Consider the following 23,156-nt stretch of genomic DNA (forward strand, 5'->3'; position numbering starts at 1 on the left):
CACTGTGATCATAGATCTGAATGGGGAGCTTGTAGTTATATGATGTCCTGCTCTATGTCCAATGTCAAAAAAGCAAAGTATCTCTACTTAAGGACACCTGCTCAAATTTCCTATTAGTATGTCCCACGGGGCAAATGGCCACTGTTTCCTAAGCCATCTCCTACTCAATACAAATGATTACCGGTTGCAGCTGTAGGTATTTGGGGATACACTGGCCAACACAGAAGACCAAGGACAGTCAGATCGACTAACCTCAGGCACCTATTGTCAGCTTTATAGACAAAACTTTTTCTGTCTGACCTGAAAAAAATTTGACAAACTCATCAAATGTACAAAAATGACAGATTAACTAACAAATATCAGGCAAGACTGACTGCCCAACATGACAGAAAATCATTCTCAGTGGATGTCCATTAATGAGGATTGTGATCTACTACCTATGTGATCCCTTTCTCCTTCTATTCTTCTCTTACTGTTTATGGCTCCTTGTGGGACCATGTACTAAGTTTCTTGGTTCTAGGTTTAGTTATCTCCTTATACCCAGCTACTACTACAATTCCTAGCTCCAATAACTGATTCTTCACGGTTGATGCTGAAAATTATTATACTGTAAAATACATAATTTTTCACTTCTTGATGTTTCCCTTTTTTGGATATCTCGATCTTATGAACAGAATTTTTGATACTCTTTTTTCTTCCAATTTGTGAATACGAATATGTAGGAAGCACATGTATCTTCCTCTCTCTCATGGTTTGTAACTGGTACTTTAAAGCTGAAGTACTGGTGCAATGAATGTTATTTAGTAATTAATTTTATTTTTTAATAGCCACAAAGAATATATAGTATCCTACAAAAGTGAGTATACCCTCACATTTTTGTAAATATTTTATTATATTTTTTCATGTGACAACACTGAAGAAATGACACTTTGCTACAATGTAAAGTAGTGAGTGTACAGCTTGTATAACAGTGTAAATTTGCTGTCCCCTCAAAATAACTCAACACACAGCCATTAATGTCTAAACCACTGGCAACAAAAGTGAGTACACCCCTAAGTGAAAATGTCCAAATTGGGTCCAATTAGCCATTTTCCCTCCCCGGTGTCATGTGACTCGTTAGTGTTACAAGGTCTCAGGTGTGAATGGGGAGCAGGTGTGTTAAATTTGGTGTTATCACTCTCACTCTCTCATACTGGTCACTGGAAGTTCAACATGGCACCTCATGGCAAAGAACTCTCTGAGGATCTGAAAAAAAGAATTACTGCTCTACATAAAGATGACCTAGGCCAGTGATGGCGAACCTTGGCACCCCAGATGTTTTGGAACTACATTTCCCATAATGCTCATCTACACTGCAGAGTGCATGAGCATCATGGGAAATGTTGTTCAAAAACATCTGGGGTGCCAAGGTTCGCCATCACTGGCCTAGGCTATAAGAAGATTGCCAAGACCCTGAAACTGAGCTGCAGCACAGTGGCCAAGACCATGCAGTGGTTTAACAGGACAGGTTCCACTCAGAACAGGCCTCGCTATGGTCGACCAAACAAGTTGAGTGCACGTGCTCAGTGTCATATCCAGAGGTTGTTTTTGGGAAATAGACGTATGAGTGCTGCCAGCATTGCTTTAGAGGGTGTAGGGGTGGGGGGTGGAGGTCAGTCTGTCAGTGCTCAGACCATATGCCGCACTCTGCATTAAATTGGTCTGCATGGCTGTCGTCCCAGAAGGAAGCCTCTTCTAAAGATGATGCACAAGAAAGTTCACAAACAGTTTGCTGAAGACAAGCAGACTAAGGACATGGATTACTGGAACCATGTCCTGTGGTCTGATGAGACCAAGATAAACATATTTGGTTCAGATAGTGTCACATGAAAAAGATATAATAAAATATTTACAAAAATGTGAGGGGTGTACTCACTTTTGTGAGATAAATATATATATATATATATATATATATATATATATATATATATACTTTATTGTCAAAAGTATTGGGACATCTGCCTTTACACACACATGATCTTTAATGGCATTCCAGTCTTCGTCCGTAGGGTTCAATACTGAGTTGGCCCACCCTTTGCAGCTATAACAGCTTCAGCTCCTCTGGGAAGGCCTTCCACAAGGTTTAGGAGTGTGTCTATTAGAATGTTTGACCATTCTTCCAGAAGTGCGATTGTGAGGTCAGGCACTGATGTTGGACGAGAAGGCCTGGCTCGCAGTTTGCGCTCTAATTCATCCCAAAGGTGTTTTATCGGGTTGAGGTCAGGACTCTGTGCAGGCCAGTCAAGTTCCTTTTCCCCAAACTCACTCGTCCATGTCTTTATGTACCTTGTTTTGTGCACTGGTGCGCAGTCATGTTGGAACAGGAAGGGGCCATCCCCAAACTGCTCCCAGAAAGTTGGGAGCATTAAATTGTCCAAAATTTCTTGGTATGCTGACACCTTAAAGCAGTGTTCCGCCCCCCCCCAAAAAAAAAATAAAAGCAGTAGCTACATATACTGCAGCTGCTGGCTTTTATCAATAGGACACTTACCTGTCATGGAGTCCAACGATGTCAGGACCGCAGCTTATGTTTCCATCAGCTGTCAGGTGCTGCCGTCGCCATTGCAGGTAAGGGTACCCAGCAGTGTAGACTTATGGCTTCACGCCGGGAACCCTACCATGCATGCGCAAAGCCCTGTTCCTCTCTCCTACTGGCCCGGTGACAGGGAGAGAAGGAGGAGGGAGCCCCACGGTGATGTCACGGGCTTCGGCCTGCACTCCCGGAAGTGGGAACAGGATACCTGTCAAAGACAGGTATCCTGTCCCCCCCGAAAGGTGCCAATTGTGGCACCGGAGGGGGAGAGGAGACAAATGAGCGGAAGTTCCACTTTTGGGTGGAAGTCCATTTTAAGAGTTGGTATGGACCAGTGCACAAAGCAAGGTCCATAAAGACATTAATGAGCGAGTTTGGGGTGGAGAAACTTGATTGGCCTGCACAGAAGCCTGACCTAAACCCGATAGAACACCTTTGGGATGAATTAGAGCGGAGACTGCGAGCCAGGCCTTCTTGTCCACGTCAGTGCCTGACCTCACAAATGGGCTACTGGAAGAATGGTGAAACATTCCCATAGACACACTCCCAAACCTTGTAGACAGCCTTCCCAGAAGAGTTGAAGCTGTTATAGCTGCAAAGGATGGGCCAACCCAACATTGAACCCTACAGACTAAGAATGGGATGCCATTAAAGTTCATGTGTGTGTAAAGGCAGGTGTCCCAATACTTTTGGTAATATAGTATACTGTGTATATATATATATATATATATATATATATATATATATATATATATTCCGTATATAGACATGTATTATGATATATACTATACAATAATTTGTATATTTTATAATATAGTAGTATACATTGTTATTGTTACTGTATATTATATTTATTAATCTTATTGAGCAAAAAAAAATGAATTCTTTCTGTGACCAGACCACCTTAAAATGGGCTGTGGATTGCCGCACTCTATGCATTGTTATTATCGCTCTCTGCTTGGCCAGATTAAATAATTCTATCTGTGTAAAAATGTTTGTACACAGGCGTACCCCTGTCAGTCCCATGTCACGGCTATACAGTAGAGTGGAAGGCTCAGTGCTAGCCTGATAGACTGCAGAAAATAGGTGGAGAATGGGAAGGGCGAGCTGGGGGAGTGTCTTTACCTGTCTCTTACCTGTTAGCTGGGCTGGGAAAGAGAAAGAAAAAAAAAAAAAAAAACAAGGAGGGGGGGGAAGGGGTGGAAGGAAAAAAAAAAAAAAGTAGAATTACCAGTAGCTCTTGTTCTGCCATCTCTTTCCTTTCCACACACCTTTACCTGCACAGACTTGAAAGTCCAGTTCCACCAGAGAGCTAGAGAGAAGATAAAGGGAGAGTTCATTGGATCAAACATGTCACAGGAGACGGACAAGTAAGTGATCATACAGGTTTTGGGATCTTGTGGCAGTCACAAGCTGGGAAAGTTTTTTTTTTTCCCTCATTCCTCTGTGTTGTAGGACCTGATCTGCAGGGAGCCTGAGCCTGCTGACCCCCTGCAGCTCCCCCGATCAGAAACTTTTTTCTGGAATATTTGCCTTTTGAGAAAGTTTTCGGTGTCTCTGACTGCGCGAGTTTGACCTGGACTGTTTCTACCTGGAGAGCTTTCCGGAGGCCGCTGGGACGGTGTGCACTGCTGGGAAAGGGCCTGGCAAGGCAAAGAGAGAGATTGGCTTTTGTGTTCATGCAACAAAAGGCTTTTTCTTCTGCTGCACAAAACGGCCATCTTTTGGGATGGGATCTTGAGCAGCACTGGGGGTGCATAGGGCGGGTGGGCTCAGGTGGGCCGCGGAGAGAAAAAAAAAACAAAAAAAAACAAAAAAAAAAAAAACAATTAAGATTACTAGCATTCTTGAACTGCAAGCTGTACTGTCAATGACCCCCCACTCTGCTACATACAAGATTTTATTTTATTTCACCTTTTCTAGTTATTTCATATATAATCGCATCTTCTTTTTTTACAAAAACATGAATTGCACTTATACGCCATATGCTTGTGAATTTTATTTATTTGCACTGAGTTTATAAAACTTTTCAACTTTTTAATAATTAATATGCTTATGTTTATTATTAATACATTTTTATTTTATTTTTATTTTTTTTTTTCATTTTGCATTCAGTTAAATTAGTGTGCTGGTGTGTTATAATGTGGATTATTCCACAGAAATGCATTTGATTATGTATTCTATTTCTGACTATTATTTTACCGCTGTGCCATATGTTTGATAATAGAATTACATTAGCTTCAGACTGTGCATAGATGGTACACCACAGAAATATTCAGCTTGCGATTTTGCAGCTGCAATGAAATTTCTGTCACTGAGGTCCGACAGCTTATATATGGGAAGGCGTGCTTGAACTTGTAGTTCCACAGATGGAGAGATGAGGAATAACTATTTGGTCTACATGGTCCTGCCAGAGGTACTTCCACCAAATTCACATGGTTCTCCTGTCTCATCAACTTATATGAATTATTAAGTAAATATTTTGGCAAGTAATATACGAGAGGGTCTTCAAAAAGTTTAAATCTATAACTTGGTTATAAAAATGCGGAAACTTTTTAAAGAACCCTCGTACATAATAGAAAAAAAAAAAAAGGTTTGTCATTTTATTTATTCTTAAGGGATTGTGTAGAAATTATGGTCATGCATTTTGCCGATATTGGCAAATTTACTACACAAGAGCACTTGACGTTCACCTAGGGAATGCTGATCATTCCAATATTTATTTAGAATGTTAACTGCTACCAAAGAGACATAATTGGTAAGAAACACTTGCTGAATAGATGTGGTGCACTGTGAAAGTATTTCACACATCCTTTTTAGTAGGGCCAGTGTGGCGTTTTCAGGAAAAGTTCATATTTTGTGTATGACCTGTGCAGTATCGGAGGCTTGCCTTGTCATCCATACCTAGGTTGGGTCATTAAAATTTCTACAAACGATTCTGTGCCCCAGGCAGAGCGACTGAAAACTCCAAAGACAAGTCAAGACATTCAATCTCCTGAGCCCTGTCCTTCATCTGCTGTTGGGATTGTCTCATCATGCCCTCATTAGCTATTGTTCTTGGCACCAAGAATGCACCATGGACAATAGAAGAGAGCGGACAGTGACTCAGAATTCCAGCCGTGTCCAAACAATTCTTCCTGTTAATCAGATCAACAAAACAAAACAACCTCATGATGTCCTACGCTATGTAAAGCGAGGTGAAGGACACTTCCCCAAAACATACAATTGGCTTTAATCCAGAGATTGTATTAATGGGTCCACCCAGAGCAGCTATAAAACGCTGCAGGCTTCAGCATAGATGGAGCCGATATGTTGATTCCCAGCAGCAAGCTTGGGCAAGTTTACTCTCAGATCTACATCTTGAGCATGACATGGTGCAGGTAAAATACACGGGAACCCCCTGTCTTTTCACTGTTTGAATCTGAAGGGGAAAGGCTTGGTAAATTTAAAAGTTACTGTACATAGATAATGTCAGATATTACAGATGACCACTTAAAACATACTCAGTGTATCTGATCCCATCATGGCACTACAGTCTGTGTCCTCAGTGATGGGTTCTAAAGTTTTACCCAGTTTTCTGTACATATCTGCTGGTAAAGTGGAGGTGCATTGATGTGGCCTGACACTAAGCAGTACTTACTCATAAGCACATGTAATAATAGAATAGATGTGTCTATTCAGTGAACAGGGGTCAAGGGCCTGAATGTTTTGTTAAGGCCTGCTTGAATTCTTGCCTGATAGCCGATAATGGACAAATTGAGAAACAATTGTACATCTGATTTTTCTAGTCACGTCTTGGCCAATCAAACTTTGGTGTATAATTGATCATCCAATATGGATGTTCCCATGCAGTTTCTATAGTTCCCCTGGCAAAATGTTGGGGCCAGGGATATTTTTACAGAGCATACTCATGCACACAGGCGTGCTTATGTCAGAATGTGTTGTTGTCACACTACCTAATGTCTGTGGGTAGTCTAAAGCTTGCCATAGATAGCGGAGAATGGTCAGATATGTACATGCCAGCTAAAGATTTTTGACATGTGTTGACTATTCTGTTTAAGACAATAGAGAAGGAAAAGGGGCTGCACACAGATGGTTCCAGTCAGACCAAGCCCTGGGGACACCCGCCACAGGGGTGACACCCCCATCCATGACAGCCCACAGATCGGCACGCCTGCGCCAACCTCATCATTTACAGGGGCCAGTTCGGGCTGCACACCGTGACCATGCGCTGCCGGCCCTGGTGCAGTAAAACCAGGGGACACCCCCTCAACTCACTAGACAGGAGAGAGCCCAATGGGGGGGATGGGGGGTGTCATCTGATTTTACCGCACCAGGTGAGACCAACCCTAGTGACACCATTGGTCCCAGTGTCACAAAAAACAATAGTGACTTGCCAAGATTTGTTCTGCAGACATTGAATTGTCACTTGAAATGGCCAAAAAAGGCTGGATTAGGAGAATATAATTGAATGTCTGCGGTCATCATCTTTACGCTGTTTCCTAGTCCTGCTGACACCACCCCTAATAGATACATCTTCACATTATCACTAGGATGTTTTTTTTTCTCTACAGTTGCTGATAGATGACAACAAGTGTCTTCTACTATCTTCATAAAACTAACATTAAAGAGTTTCCATAGTAGTTGCATGCAGGGTCTTTGGAAAATAATTCAATACCTGTATTTCATGTACAGTTACATTCTCTGTAACTTCCATAGAATGTTTCACCATACACAGCAGTCCCTGGTTCACAAGATGCTGCAGAGTGGCCTATAGATCTGTAAGCTTGTTAATGAAGAAAGAAAGGTGGTTGTGGAGGTAAAGAGGAAGAAGTTGGCATCAGCTTATGAGGGGGGGTTTATTCAAATTTTCTCTTCCAATGACCAGTGTTGATTTTGGCAACACATTTAAATTTAGTTTCAGTCTTAGTCTTATGCCCCATACACACGATCGGATAACAAAACCGTGGAATTATGTTCGAATGTTGTTGGCTCCAACTTGTCTTGCCTACACACGGTCACACAAATGTTGGCCAACAATTACGAACGTAGTGACGTACAAGCGGCGAGCTGATAAAAAGGAAGTTCAATAGTCATGTGATATCTCCATTACGAACGCTAGTTTTACAAGACTGAGCGCTTCCAGCTCGTACTTGATTCTGAGCATGCGTGGACTTTTGTGCGACGGACTTGTGTAAACACGATCGGACTTTCCGCCAACAAAAATTTGTTGGCGGAAAATTTGAGAACCTGCTTGCCAACATTTTTTGGCGGAAATTCCGACAACAAATATTCGATGGAGCATACACGCGGTTGGACTTTCCGCCAACAAGCTCACATCCAACATTTGTTGTCGGAAAATCCGATCGTGTGTACGTGGCATAAGGACTAAAATTGCATTTTAGTTTTAGTCCCATTTTAGTCTTCTGCAAGTGTTTGAGTTCTAGTCGTATTTAGTCGACTAAATCTCCAGTACATTTTAGTAGACTAAAACTCATTTTAGTCGCCTAAAATCGAATGGGTGTAAGTTAACTTTAATGCATTATTTAAGCATTTCTCTACAATTTCCAAACTCATTATATACTACTGCTGGAGTGAAAAATCGAATATGTTATTATTTATGGTATTAAGGTTTGAACATGCACTACAGACACAGATTTAGTCGTTATATAACTTCTTATTTAAGTAAAACCGTTTCTTCAAAAATATTGCTTTTCTGACAAAAGGGTAACATAAAAATAACAAAAAATACAAAAAAACAAAACAAACTCTTTGCATGATTGTGATGATGCCAGTGCCACCATGCAGTGCACTGTCAGTGGTCACTGGTCAGAGGAGGCCTGTAATGTTGCACAGTGCTGGATGATGATCTGAGGGATGGCCTGTAATGCACAGTGCCCTGGATGCCACTGCCAGTGGTCAGAGGAGGACTGTAATGCACACACAGTGTTCTGGAAGGACGGTGGTCTGAGGGGAGGCCTCAGGCCTACTGTAATTGTAGTGTTCTACACACTCACAGTCTGCTCTGGGCGCCTGGTGGTCGCCTCGTGAGTCAGGACTTGGGAGTGGGACATACTCAGTCTCGTCAGGACTCGGGAGGCCTGGCTGGCCTGTAATGCACAGGGCTGCTTTCACTCTCAGGTTGCTGGGAGCCGATTGCGGAAGCAGGCGGAGCTCCGTGAAAACCGGAAGTTAGTTCACAAGGGTAAGCATCCCTGCCTCACATTTTCGTCCTGTTTTCGTTCGTTAACGAAAACGGATTTGATTTTCCTCATAGCTTTCGTCAGTGGAAGAAAATGTGCAGTAATTTTCGCTTTGTTTTGGTCACTGTAAAAAAGCCCCTGATGAAAACTTTGACGAAAAATTTTTGGTTGACGAAGGTAACACTACCAACGTCCAGCCAACCATGTTGGAGAGGACAGCCAGATGGAGTGCCCTTTATGCCATCACTATGTGTACATTAAAGCCGGCCATAGATGGTTCGAATCTCAGCCAGTTCAGTAGGGACTGGCCGAGATGCGAACCATTTATGAGTGCGGCTAATTGTACCCAAATCAATCCATAGATCGACTTGGGTACAACTATATAATGTTGAATTTTGCATGTAATCATTTTAGCTGTACCCCCGTAGGGGCTGCTAAGTGATGTGGTCCACCTGTCACCCTGCCCAGCCCGGAGTTCACTCCTCAGTCACTCTCAGGCAGAAAACAGTCCATGTGCTTGTTTTTGGTGATTTTATTGAGGGAATTAACTTGGATGGGGTAAAGGAAATATGGGATGCCCAATGGAATTTTATAATAAACAATTGGTAGATTGTATATTACTCAATGGGTGGATTGTATAGCAATCAATTGGGACAACTATGTACACGACACTTCTCCAGACTCCTCTCTCTCTTCCTTCTGCACAACTCTTAGCTCCCAGGAGCAGCTAACACATTTTTAGGCCCGACACTAACTTAGCCGGGACCCAGTAACTTGCTCTTTTGCAGGCGGGGACCGCAGGCACCCTATGGTGTAGCAGGAAAATAGAAAGTCCTAAAGGTGGACTACCGCTCCCAGTCAGTCCTCTTCAGGCCCTGCCAGTCCCCCTGGCTGCAGCTGCCCGACTTCACTGCCCATAACATCACAGTCCATACTGCTGGCTCTGCACCCATTCCAGAGCGCACACAATTTTCTCAGGCATGCCTCACCAGTCCTCCTGACTGTGCATGTCACTCAATGGCCCTCCTGGCTGCAACCAGTAGATCCCTCCTGAAGACTTCCCCGGCAGTACTAGCTCCTGCTGTCCTCTCTTGCTCCTCCTGTTCAGAGCCTCCCTGATTTCCTGGAGGGCTCCACCCTGCACCCAAGCCCCAGGCCCAAGGTCACCCCCCCAGACTGGGGACATCCCTCAAAGGCCCTGACAGACTAGTACGACATCCTCAGCTCTTCCACCCGACAACTCCTCCCCAGCTGCGCTGACTCTAGGTATTAAAGGAGGTCTACCCCCTGCCTATCCAGGTTGGGGATTGGTCAGGGCTCCTTAACACACCCCAGGCAGCTCCACCTTCCCTCTCCCTTTCTCTCTTTCTCTCACCAGCTGCTAACTCTGAGCCACTACCAGCCCACACAAATCAAAACAAACAGGCCTTCCAGCTAGGCCTACTTAAATATCCCTACACTCATAAAAATTCTAAACTGGCACCTACCTAATCTCCCGGCAGGGATGGCTTCCTGTCCCCCCCCCCCCCCCCCCCCAGCCCCACCAGAAGAACACATTTGCTTCACGGGAGGGATTCCCCCATCAACACACTGACTGTGTTGATGGGAGTATCAAGCGATTTACTTTTCTGCAACCTGCGATTGCTGGAAAGAAAATCACACTCTATGCCCAGAAAATCACACTCTATGCCCAGCTTAAGACAGAGATCTGTTTAGCTACCAGCATGTTTGTGTATAGTGGGAGAAATCAGGACACCCCAAAACCAAGAGAGAACATACAAACTCCATGCCTGTGTTTCGTCAGATTTGGCGACCCGTCAGAATGTGTAACGGAAGTGACTTTTCGTCACCGCCATCTTGCTACACCCCGCACTCACCCACAGTAAGGATACACTGAGAAGGGGGAAAGCGGACATCTTGTTACACCCACCAGAGTTTTGCATTTTACACTTTTTAACTGTAAACTGAGGCTATATAGTGAAATACAGTACTTAGAACACCGTCTGACAGTTTAGATGTTGAATTTTAAAAGCAGCGAACTTCTGTCAGATTAGCAAACCTGTGAGATCAGAAGGCTTGCCGTTGCTTTTAAAATTCAACATCTAAACAATCAAACAGAGTTCTAAGTACTGTATTTCACTATATAACCTCAGTTTACAGTTAAAAATAAGTGTACAATGCAAAATTAAGGTGGGTGTAAGAAGATGTCCGCTTGCCCCTTTCCACTCTATCCTTACTGTGGGCGAGTGCGGGGTGTAGCAAGATGGCGGAGACATAACGTCACTTCCGTTACACATTCTGACTTGTCTCTAAATCTTATGAAACACCTACAGTACTCTGTATTACAAGGCAGCAACCTCTGCCAAATAAAATATTTATTGTTCATCAGTGTTTATCTTTGTAACTATTAAACTTACTTTTACTCCCACATACTGTGCAAGGCAATTATTGAGTCTTACAAAACATACTACAATTTTAGTGACCGTGAATTGGTCTAGATTTGTTCATATACTGTTTGTTGGAGTCCTATTCTCCATCCAATGTTTCTATACTTATTACCATGGTGACTGCATTTGCCGACTTCACTTTACAAAGAATACCCAATAACATGCAAGGAAAATCAAAAATCAAAACAAAAACATAATTTTTGCTTGCACGGGATGGGATGATGGAAGTCAGCAGAGCTTCCCTTCATTTGGGTATTCTTTGTAAAGTGAAGTCAGCAAATGCAGCCACCATGATAATAAGTATAGACGTTCTGTGGATGCAGAATAGGACTCAAACAAACAGTATATGAACAAATCTAGAGCAACTGCACCTGCAAAGGGCACAATCTATTTGCCCCGGATGCCTATTTGCAGGCATCCGGGGTAAAGCTGTCCACATAGACCTTCCCCCGCACCGCCATCAACGTCATCCCTTCCACACTGCGCACCACGAGCAGTTCCATCACTCCACTGCAGGGTAGTCTTCCCGGTGAGCAGATGACCTATGTGGACAGCTTTACCACGGATGCCTACATACTTAGATGTGCCTGTTTTAATCATCAACCATGGGAGTTCCTAAATGTTGTACCTTCATTAAATGAAATCATATTGCTACACTTAGAGGCGCCTCTCTTCTCTTTTATACTCTGGAGCTCCTGCTGGATTTTGCTTCTAATCCCCTTGTGGAGGCTGACATTTGTGAATGGACATTTTATGGTTACATAACCTATCACATTGCTATAATCTTTTTATATGGACTAAAAACGGAAGGATTTATGAATAAATGGTTGTGGAACGAATCATCTGAGTTTCCATTATTTCTTATGGGGAAATTTACTTTGATATACAAGTGCTTTGGATTACAAGCATGTTTCTGGAACAAATTATGCTTGCAATCCGAAGTTTTACTATATTCCCTAACCCCTTGCCGACCAGGGCACAACGATTTACGTCGGCAGAATGCCACTGGTGGGCAAAAGGGCATACAGGTACGTCCTCTTTAAGAAGCGGCACTGCGGACTCGATGTTCGCCGGGTGCCCGCGATCGTGTCACGGAGAGGTAGAACGGGGAGATGCTTTTGTAAACAAGGTATTTCCCCATTCTGGCTTGTGTCATGACAGAGATCACTGCTCTCTGTCATCGAGAGCAGTGATCGCTGTCATGTGTGTTGAAGCCCATCCCCCCCACAGTTAGAATCACTCCCTAGGACACACTTAAACCCTTCATCACCCCCTAGTGGTTAACCCCTTCACTGCCAGTGTCATTTACACAGTAATCAATGCATTTTTATAGCACTGATCGGCTGTATAAATGACAATGGTCCCAAAATAGTGTAAAAAATGTCCGATGTGTCCGCCATAATGTTGCAGTCCCGATAAAAATCGCAGATCGCCGACATTACTAATAAAAAAAAATTACTAATAAAAATGCCATAAAACTATCCCCTATTTTGTATAACTTTTGAGCAAACCAATCAATATACGCTTATCGCAATTTTTTTTACCAAAAATATGTAGAAGAATACATATCGGCCTAAACTGAAGAAAAAAATTGTTATTTTATATATTTTTGCGAGATATTTATTATAGCAAAAATTAAAAAATTTTGCGTTTTTTTCAAAATTGTTGCTCTTCTTTTGTTTATAGAGCAAAAAATTAAAAACGCAGAGGTGATCAAAAACCACGTAAAGAAAGCTCTATTTGTGGGAAAAAAAGGATGTCAATTTTGTTTGGGTGCAACGTCGCACAACCGGGCAATTGTCAGTTAAAGCGATGCAGTGCTGAATCGCAAAAAGTGCTCTGGTCAGAAAGGGGGTAAAATCTTCCAGGGCTGAAGTGGTTAAAGTGGATGTAAACCTGATTCATGAAATTTGAGCTGGGCACATATATCTGTAGTGTTTTCTTATCTCTCTTCAAAGCACTAAGTCCTGTGGCTTTCTGCTGCTCTGTTCATCTGTTATCAGCATGATAACTTCTGACAAGTTCACGGACACATGTGATAAAACCAGCCTGAATTTTGTCAGGGTGGGTGCTATAAATAGATTAGCAGAAAGCTGCTCTACTCACAGGACAGGTCTGAAAGTCTCCGCCTATCTGGAGGGGGGTGTGTGCCTTCCCTCCAATCAGCTGTCTCCCAGTGTAATCCAAAACTTCTCTCATGGTGCAGAGTGAGGAAGTGAAAATTCTAACAGGATCTGAACATTCTAAACAGTATATAAAGCTGAAGACAGCAGATATACATGTAAAACTTATGTAGGGAGATTTGTTTCATCTCTGTATCATCTGTATCTATGTATCATCTGAGGCTGTTCACTTCACTGGGTATAGGAGAGGGTTTACATTCACTTTAAGGGCTGATTTACACACCAGCATCCACATCGATAACTTGGCTGCTGGTGTGAAATGGGAGTGCATTGGGGTTGATTTACTAAAACTGGAGAGTCCAAAATCTGGTGCAGCTCTGCATAGAAACCAATCAGCTTCCAGTTTTTTCTGTCAAAGCTTAATTGAATAAGCTGAAGTAAGGCCCCTTTCACACTGATATGTTTTTCCTGCGTTTTTACCTTGCAAGAAAAACAAATGTTTCCCTTTAAGGCTGGGTTCATAGACATCGCATGTGATTTGCACCACATGCCTGTGCACATCCTATGCGATGTCTATGCAATGCGAATTCAGCCATACAGTTTGCATTAGCACCAAAAATGGTGCAGGACCCTTTTTTTTTGTCCGCACTGGAATCGATTGCATAGGTGTTCAGACCCATGCGATCCGATTCCATTCGATTCCACAGTTCACACTGCGTTCTGTGAACCTATTTGGAGGTATCATTAACTTTATATTGACACCCGCAACGGTTCGCAGAGAGCAGTGTGAACTGCCTGCAATTCAGATGCGATGCGCGAACCCGCTGAGAAATCGCTGTGGCTCCCGCATCGCACCACTGCGCTGTGGGTGCGGTGCGTTTTGAAAAGTCCTGCATGCTGCATCTTTGGTGCTGTTCTGAAAACCGCACCAAAAAACGCAGCTTACCACTGAAATGATTGGAAATTGTGGTAAAATCACGGTAAAAACGCACCGCAATTTGCTTTTTTGGCGCATTTTTGAGTCACATGTTCGTTTTTCACAGGTGCAGGCAACACAAAAATGCACGAGAAACGCACAGGAAACACATCTGATACAGCAAAATTAAGCAAGATTTTGCTACAGGGCCCTCTGATTCCTTCTGTTTTGAATTGTATTGTAATTGTACTGTCTGCCCTCATGTTATAAAGCGCTGTGCCAACTGTTGGCGCTCTATAAATCCTGTATAATAATAATAATAATAATAATACAGAGCAGTGTGAAAGGGCCCTTAGAAGCTGATTGGCTACCATGCACAGACGTACCAGATTTTGCACTCTCCAGTTTTAATAAATCAACCCCACAGTGCCAAATCAGCACTCTTGGAGCATTGTAATGTTACTTTTTTAATTATTCCTTTTGTTAGAACATTTTTAAATTATCATTAAGTTCTATTTACCACACTGGTGTGGGATGCAGTGGTTTGTGTCACAACCAGCTGTGCTGAAATACTATAGGAAACAAGGCACATTGGAATTGATTTACTAAAACTGGTGCACACAGAATGTGGTGCAACTCTGCATAGTAACCAATCAGCTTTTAGGTTTTATTGGCAAAGCTTAAAGCGGAGTTCCACACAAAAATGGAACTTCCTCTTTTCTGAACCCTCCCCCCCTCCGGTGTCACATTTGGCACCTTTCAGGGGGGAGGGGGGTGCAGATACCTGTCTAAGACAGGTATTTGCACCCACTTCCGGCATAGACTCCCATGGGAGTCTATGCCTCTTCCCGTCCCCACCGCGCTGTCTCCTGGGAACACACAGCTCCCAGGAGAGAGCGGGGACCACTTGGGACGCGCAGCGCGACTCGCGCATGCGCAGTAGGGAACCGGGAAGTGAAGCCGCAACGCTTCACTTCCTGATTCCCTCACCTAGGATGGTGGCGGCAGCTGCAGAGAACCGAGCGGGCTCTCGGCGTCCCCTGCCGACATCGCTGGACCCTGGGACAGGTAAGTGGCCATGTATTAAAAGTCAGCAGCTGCAGTATTTGTAGCTGCTGGCTTTTAATATTTTTTTTTTTTTGGTGGACCCCCGCTTTAATTGAACAAGCTGAAGTTAGAAGCTGATTGGTTACTACAGCTGCACCAAATTCTGAGTGCTCCAGTTTCCCCCATTGTCTTTGCATTGGGACTGGGCCACCCAATGCAAATGGCGTGGATGGGCCCAAAATATGATTGGATGTTTGAAGAGAAGACCTCACAGGGTGAGAAGTGCTATGTTAGTAAATAAACCCTTTTCATAGAAGCATTTTAGGCGTCTTTTTGGCATATCGTGTGTACCCAGTTTAGGTGCAAATAATGTATATCAAAGTGATTTTTTTTAAAGAAGTTTTTTTTCTGGTATTGCTTGTGAATTTATAAGGTGGAGCCTCTTTGCATGGATAAAATGGCTGGATTGTATCATGTGTAAATTATTATTATTATACAGGATTTATATAGTGCCAACAGTTTGCGCAGCGCTTTACAGCATGAGGGCAGACAGTACAATTACAATACAATTCAATACAGGAGCAATCAGAGAGCCCTGTTCATTAGAGCTTACAATCTAATAAATAAGCATGTTTTCTATATAATAAGGGTTAACCCTGGAAACTGTAGTATATCTGGAATGGACTAGGAACAGGAATGGAAGATGCCTCTAGAAACATCTTGCGGAGGCATTGTGAATCTTCAGTAAGCATAAGAGCTGGTGGAGCTTGATATTGGCCGCATTGACTCCGATGTGCACTTAGTATGGGTTAATAGTAGGGTTGTCCCGATACCGATACTAGTATAGGTGCTGATACCGAGCATTTGCCTGAGTACTTGTACTCGGGCAAATGCTCCAATGCTTAATCTGATACCTGGTCGGTCAGGGGTGATCGATGCGGCGGTGGGAGGAGTTACAATCACCGATCTCCCTGTATAGATGTCAATAAAGCAGCTGACAGCCACTTCTCCTCCTCTCCCTCCCACGGCTTTCAGTTGCTTTATTGAAATCTATACAGGGAGATTGGTGATTGTAACTCCTCTCACCGCCGCATCGATCATCCCTGGCTGTCCCCCATATTCTCCTCCAGTCCCCCTCCGTGCTCCTCGGTCCCCCTATGTGCTCCTCCGCCCCCTATGTCCTCGATCTGTCAGGATGGAGAGCAGAGGAAGGAGCCGGTAAATATGTCATTTACCGCCTCCTTCCTTTTCCGAATGCACAGAGTCAGTGATCACTGACTCTGTTCATTCATAACTGTCACTGAGCGTCGAAAACTGTGTTTACGATGCTTCAGTATATGAATGGAGAGGAACCGCTACCTCCTGTTCATTCATCTTCAGTGCAGCTGAGGCTACAGAGAAAGGGACTGGGGAATCTGTGTCCTCAGTCCCTTTCCCTGTCTCAAAAGGGAGATGTCAGGGGTCTGTTAGGACCCCTGATATCTCACCAAAGCCACCCCCCAACAGGGCTAATAAAAATAAAAAAAGAAGAAGAATTGTAACAAATAAATATTGAAAAGGTTAAATTGTAAAATTAATAAAACATAAAATAAAAAACACACTTACATCGTCCACTCCCCGCCTCCCCCCCCCCATATAAAAGAAAGCATTGTAAAAAAAAAAATTGTAAAAATCATTATTAAAAAAAAAATTGTAAAAAATAAAATTGTAAAAAATAATTGAATAAAAACTACTGATTACTGATGAGTCATCAGTGCTGCATATTAGTGCCACTGTCACATGACATTAAAAAAGTATTGGTATTCGGTATCGGCGAGTACTTTAAAAAAAAGTGTTGGTACTTGTACTTGGTCTTAAAAAAGTGGTATCGGGACAACCCTACTTAGCAATGGATCCTGAAGGGGTTTTTCTACCCTGTGCATGCGCAGTAATTGTCTTGTAAGACCTAGGTGTCTTAAAACACAGCTCTCCCGCCAATGAAGGGACCGAGAGGTTCCTGATTGTACCTTAAAGCGGAGTTCCACCCAAAAGTGGAACTTCCGGACATTTGTCTCCTCTCCCCCTCTGGTGCCACAATTGGCACCTTTTGGAGGGGGGGGTACAGGATACCTGTCTTTGACAGGTATCCTGTTCCCACTTCCGGGAGTCCGGGCTGTGGCCCGTGACAACATCGCAGGGCTCCCTCCTCCTCCCTCCAACTCTCCCTGTCACTGGGCCAATAGGAGAGAGGAGTAGGGCCTTGCACATGTGCAATAGCATTCCCGGCGTGAAGCCGTAAGGCTACACTGCCGGGTACCCTTATCTACAATGGCGGCGGCAGCAGCTGACAGCTGATGGAAACATCAGCTGCGGTGCCGACATCGCTGGACTCCAGGACAGGTAAGTGTCCTATTGGTAAAAGCCAGCAGCTGCAGTATGTGTAGCTGCTGGCTTTTAATTTTTTGTTTTAGGGGGGAACACTGCTTTAAAGAGACTCTGTCACTCTGCCTTGTCAAATGTTATTGGAGCTTATACAAGGGTTATGAATTATGATGTCACCCTTTCTATCATGTGACAGTGTCCGAGCCTTGAAATTGTCTGCTAGGCCAGGGCGTTGCATCATCATGGGAGGAGATCACATGCTCCCCACATACCTGGATTCACTGGGAATTTTGCAGCGGCTGTGACAAAGGAAAGAACAGCAGAGGGGCCCTGCACAATGATGAGTCAGGATGAGTGGTCTCTATAAAACATAACTAACCTTAACCACTTGCCTACTGGGCACTTTTACCCCTTCCTGCCCAGGCCAGTTTTCACCTTTCAGCGCTGTTGAACTTTGAATGGCAATTGCGCAGTCATGCTACACTGTATCCAAATGAAATTTTTTGCATTTTTTTCACACAAATATAGCTTTCTTTTGGTGGTATTTAACCATCACTGGGATTTTTAATTTTTGCTAAAAAAAAAAACAAAAAAAGACTGAAAATTTGGAAAAAAAAAAGTTTTTCATAGTTTTGTATAACATTTTGCAAACAGGTAATTTTCTCCTTCACTGATGGGCACTTATGAGGAGGCACTGATAGGTAGCACTGATGAGCATTGATAGGCGGCACTGAAGGGCACTGATAGGCGGCACTGAAGGGCACAGATAGGTGGCACTGATAGGGCACTGATAGGAGGTACTGTTGGGCACTGATGGGCACTGATAGGTGGCACCAATAGGCTGCACTGATGGGCACTGATGAGGTTGCCCTGATAGGTGGCACTGATGGGCATTGATAGGTGGCACTGATGGGCACTAATAGGTGGTACTGATAGGCACTGATAGGCAGCACTGATAGGTGACACTGATGAGGAAATACTGGTAAACACTAATTAGCTGATCACATTGTAAAAGGCCGCTGTGATTGGCCCTTTAACCTGCTATGTGATCAGCTGTGTGCTAATGACACAGCAATCACAGAGCGCACCACCCACATGCCACAGCGGGAGCAATCACAGAAGGGCATCATACAACTGTACAACTACAGAACTGTCTGGCCGTGCTGTAGCCGTCATTTAGCTAAAGCATGGTCGGCAAGTGGTTAAGAACAAAAATTTTATATAATCCAGTTTATCAATTCTTAGATGTCGTGTCTGTATTCGTTTTTTTGTTTCAGGATAAAAACATTTCAGCAAGTATACAAAATGCATGCAGATCTTGCCAGAAATTAACGGTTTTACGTTTTGTGCTGCAGCAGCCCCCAGACCCCCCCCCTTTTTTCTTACCTGAACCCGATCGTTCCAGCGACAGAGAGGAGCACAGCAGTTCCAGCTGCTGTCTCGGGTCCTCATTGGATAGATTGATAGCAGCAGGAGCCAATGGCTCCCACTGCTGTCAATCAAATCCAGTGACACGGGGGGCGGGGCCGACTGAGGAGCGCACCTGCACGAGTGCCCCCATGGAATGCAGCTCTCCGTGGGGGCACTTGAGAAGAGGAGGAGCCAGGAGCGCAGCTGAGGGACCCCAGAAAAGGAGGATCGGGGGCCGCTCTGTGCAAAACCCTTGCACAGAGGAGGTAAGTATAACATGTTTGTTATTTATTTTAAGAAAAAATGAAGCTTTACAATGACTTTAAGTGTCCTTGTCACTTTTAGTGAGCTGAACAGAAGATAAAAATATGTTATCCATGATAAGCCCTGTTTAGGTGACCACCATGGCTGGCTCCATAGATACAGTGGAGGAGTAAATGCCCCGTACACACGGTCGGACTTTGTTCGGATATTCCGACAACAAAATCCATGGATTTTTTCCGACAGATGTTGGCTCAAACTTGTCTTGCATACACACGGTCACACAAAGTTGTCGGAAAATCCGATTGTTCTAAACGCGGTGACGTAAAACACGTACTTCGGGACTATAAACGGGGTGGCCAATAGCTTTCATCTCTTATTTATTCTGAGCATGCGTGGCACTTTGTCCGTTGGATTTGTGTACACACGATCGGAATTTCCGACAACGGTTTTTGTTGTCGGAAAATTTTATATCCTGCTCTCAAATTTTGTGTGTCTAAAAATCCGATGGAAAATGTGTGATGGAGCCTACACACGGTCGGAATTTCCGACAACAAGGTCCTATCACACATTTTTCGTCGGAAAATCCGACCGTGTGTACGGGGCATAAGTGTAGCCACTTAAAGTGGAGTTCCAGTCATAAAACAAGTTTTACATTATTCAGCTGCATTAAATACAAAGAACAACCTTTGGAAATTTTTTTTTTTACTCACCTTTTCCGGATCTGTTGCTTGGGTGTCCCTCGTAATCTGCCTTTTCCCTTCCAAGGCGCCTGACGTCATTTCTCTTGGCCCCCGTGCTCGCTAGTGCTCCTGGGAGATGTCTGTCATCATTTGCCAGGAGTCACTGGGTAGCGCCGAGGGCTTCATTGCCATCACAACGGAGGGCGGGCACTTCCGACGACGACGCCCGTTCTGATGGCAACATCAGAAGTGTACGGCTCTGCGCCGTACATACGGCGCATGCGTGAGGACGGCGGTGCATGCTGCTTATACAGCAGCACCGTATCCAGGAAGTGTATGCTTGTGGGCTTCACCTGCCCACACCTAAGATGGGAATACCCAAGCACTAATAATATAAGGTAACTTTTATTATAAAATAGTAATGAAAGCGGCGCTATTTACGAGAATAACGATTGTTAAGTCAACATTAGATAGAAAGAGAATGATTTAAAAAAAAAAAAAAATCATATGTGTGGTTGGAACTCCGCTGTAAGGACAGGCCATACACTAAAAGAATTTTGTTCAAAATCTTTATTTTAAATGTTAAATTTTCTATCGGTTTGAGGGGTCAAAATGACATTTGTCTTTGACCGCAGTGATGAGAAAATTTGAACATTACAGAAAATGTTCTCAAATTAACAAATTTTGTATGTGTGGTTTTCACACAAATTGATTTGTTGCAAAATTGAATGCTAAAAGTGAGCGAAAGAACTGATAATCTGCAATATATTACATATTTGATGTGAATGTACAATATATATATATATATATATATATATATATATATATATATATATATATATATATATGTATGTAAAATTAATATTAATTAATTATTAATATGTAAAGCGCTGCGTAAATTGACGGCGCTATATAAGTACCTGAAATAAATAAATAAATAAAATCATATATACGTTTTTTGGGTTAAGATATGCTTTGAGTTTATCTCAAAATTACATTTTTCTAGTAGTATTCATGGCTAGTCCCACAGTTTCCCAATAGAACATCAGTATGATGGACAGTCCTACTGGCAAATAGAAACTTGTAGGAGGGGATAGGGTCAGTCAGCCCATATGGGGTTGCAGGAAAGAAATTTGCACTGTCTATGGCCTGCCTTACTGATGCAGTGCATAGATGTGAATAGTTTAATACACGCTGTCAGTGAAATGTCTGGCCCCATTGTCTATCGGCATTGATGCTGTAGACCTTATTCAACTTAATACTGTCAAGCCCTCACCACCCCTAGCCAATACCTATTGTGTCCTTTGTGATAACACTTACCCTGGGGTATCTGCTAAGATAAAGAAACAAAAAAGTGTAGCGCTATACTGTATCAGTTAGCAGCATCAAAAATGTGCTAGGGTGACGAACAGTGTATATCAAAAGTTATATTAGACCATATGCGAAAGTACAGTGAACCATTAAGAAATCTAATATTCCAAAAGGGACATCTGTTCACATATCAGCTATACTTTATCGGTTAACACCATCACAATGTGTCAGGATGACAAACAGTGTGTATCAACAATTGAATTAATATTTGACCTCATACAAGAGGATAGTACATCCGTGAGAAATCCAATATTCAAAAGAGGACCTCTGTTAGCATATCCTCTATAATAAAACAATGTGAATCAAATGTGCATCACACAAATTAAAAATCATACATAAGCATGTGTGGATAAGAGTAAATAATAAGTCTCTGAGGTGGGGACAGTTCATATAATCAAATGGAGACTTCTTGGAGCATAGGTATCTATCTCAAAATGACATTTGTTGCTGGATTCCTCCAGTGATCAGCCTGGTGTAATAATATAAAATGCCCTTACCGGACGCGGTGGACTCACAGGCCGTACAGCGGTGAGTCATACGAGCTTGAACCGTGTACCACGGTAGAGTTATAGTTGTTCCTGGTCCACCATCAGATGATCTTGATAGAAAACTCCAATCATAAACGGTCTCCCGGTTCGTCCTCCAACACTCACTTTGGTCTTCGACAATTCAGGACAGGGACATTGTCGAAGACCAAAGTGAGTGTTGGAGGACGAACCGGGAGACCGTTTATGATTGGAGTTTTCTATCAAGATCATCTGATGGTGGACCAGGAACAACTATAACTCTACCGTGGTACACGGTTCAAGCTCGTATGACTCACCGCTGTACGGCCTGTGAGTCCACCGCGTCCGGTAAGGGCATTTTATATTATTACACCAGGCTGATCACTGGAGGAATCCAGCAACAAATGTCATTTTGAGATAGATACCTATGCTCCAAGAAGTCTCCATTTGATTATATGAACTGTCCCCACCTCAGAGACTTATTATTTACTCTTATCCACACATGCTTATGTATGATTTTTAATTTGTGTGATGCACATTTGATTCACATTGTTTTATTATAGAGGATATGCTAACAGAGGTCCTCTTTTGAATATTGGATTTCTCACGGATGTACTATCCTCTTGTATGAGGTCAAATATTAATTCAATTGTTGATACACACTGTTTGTCATCCTGACACATTGTGATGGTGTTAACCGATAAAGTATAGCTGATATGTGAACAGATGTCCCTTTTGGAATATTAGATTTCTTAATGGTTCACTGTACTTTCGCATATGGTCTAATATAACTTTTGATATACACTGTTCGTCACCCTAGCACATTTTTGATGCTGCTAACTGATACAGTATAGCGCTACACTTTTTTGTTTCTTTATTTATTGTCACAATTTGTCTAATTGTTGGTGTTGGCTGCTTATTGTTTCACTACATTTCATTTTCACTTTTATTGGTTTGTTGGGTTGGCGCAGCAGTTTCTCTTCTCTTTTTTTACTATCTGCTAAGATATGCACACTGATCTGTTGAAGTAAAATGAGTGCTTGGATTGTTTATATAGTCGTTTTTTCTCTCTCAGCCAGCTTCAATGTACCTGTATAAGTTACTTCTCTATGCTTGGTGATTTATTACTATTGAAACTGTTGCTGCTGTTCAGCTACTGTCTAGATGGAACTGATTTAAAAAAAAAACAGAAATACAATGCCTTAAAAAAGTATTCACACCCCTTGAAATTTTCCACATTTTGTCATGTTACAATC

General features: G+C 42.8%; 1 protein-coding gene across 3 annotated transcripts in view; it reads left to right on the forward strand.

Moving 5' to 3' along the window:
- The first annotated feature begins 3,517 nt into the window (after positions 1-3,517).
- The window catches only part of GRHL2 (grainyhead like transcription factor 2), a 137,249-nt gene continuing 117,610 nt past the window's right edge, over positions 3,518-23,156 (forward strand). The window contains exon 1 of one of the 3 annotated variants that reach the window (XM_073632058.1): positions 3,518-3,942. In XM_073632058.1, the coding sequence (XP_073488159.1) occupies positions 3,923-3,942 (20 nt within the window). In that variant the 5' untranslated portion in view covers positions 3,518-3,922. Of the gene's footprint in view, positions 3,943-5,847; positions 5,953-23,156 lie in introns of those variants that run through there. The other 2 variants (XM_073632056.1, XM_073632057.1) reach the window with 2 other exon arrangements.

Source organism: Aquarana catesbeiana, linkage group LG05, assembly GCF_042186555.1.
Source record: "Aquarana catesbeiana isolate 2022-GZ linkage group LG05, ASM4218655v1, whole genome shotgun sequence".
Lineage (NCBI taxonomy): Eukaryota > Metazoa > Chordata > Amphibia > Anura > Ranidae > Aquarana > Aquarana catesbeiana.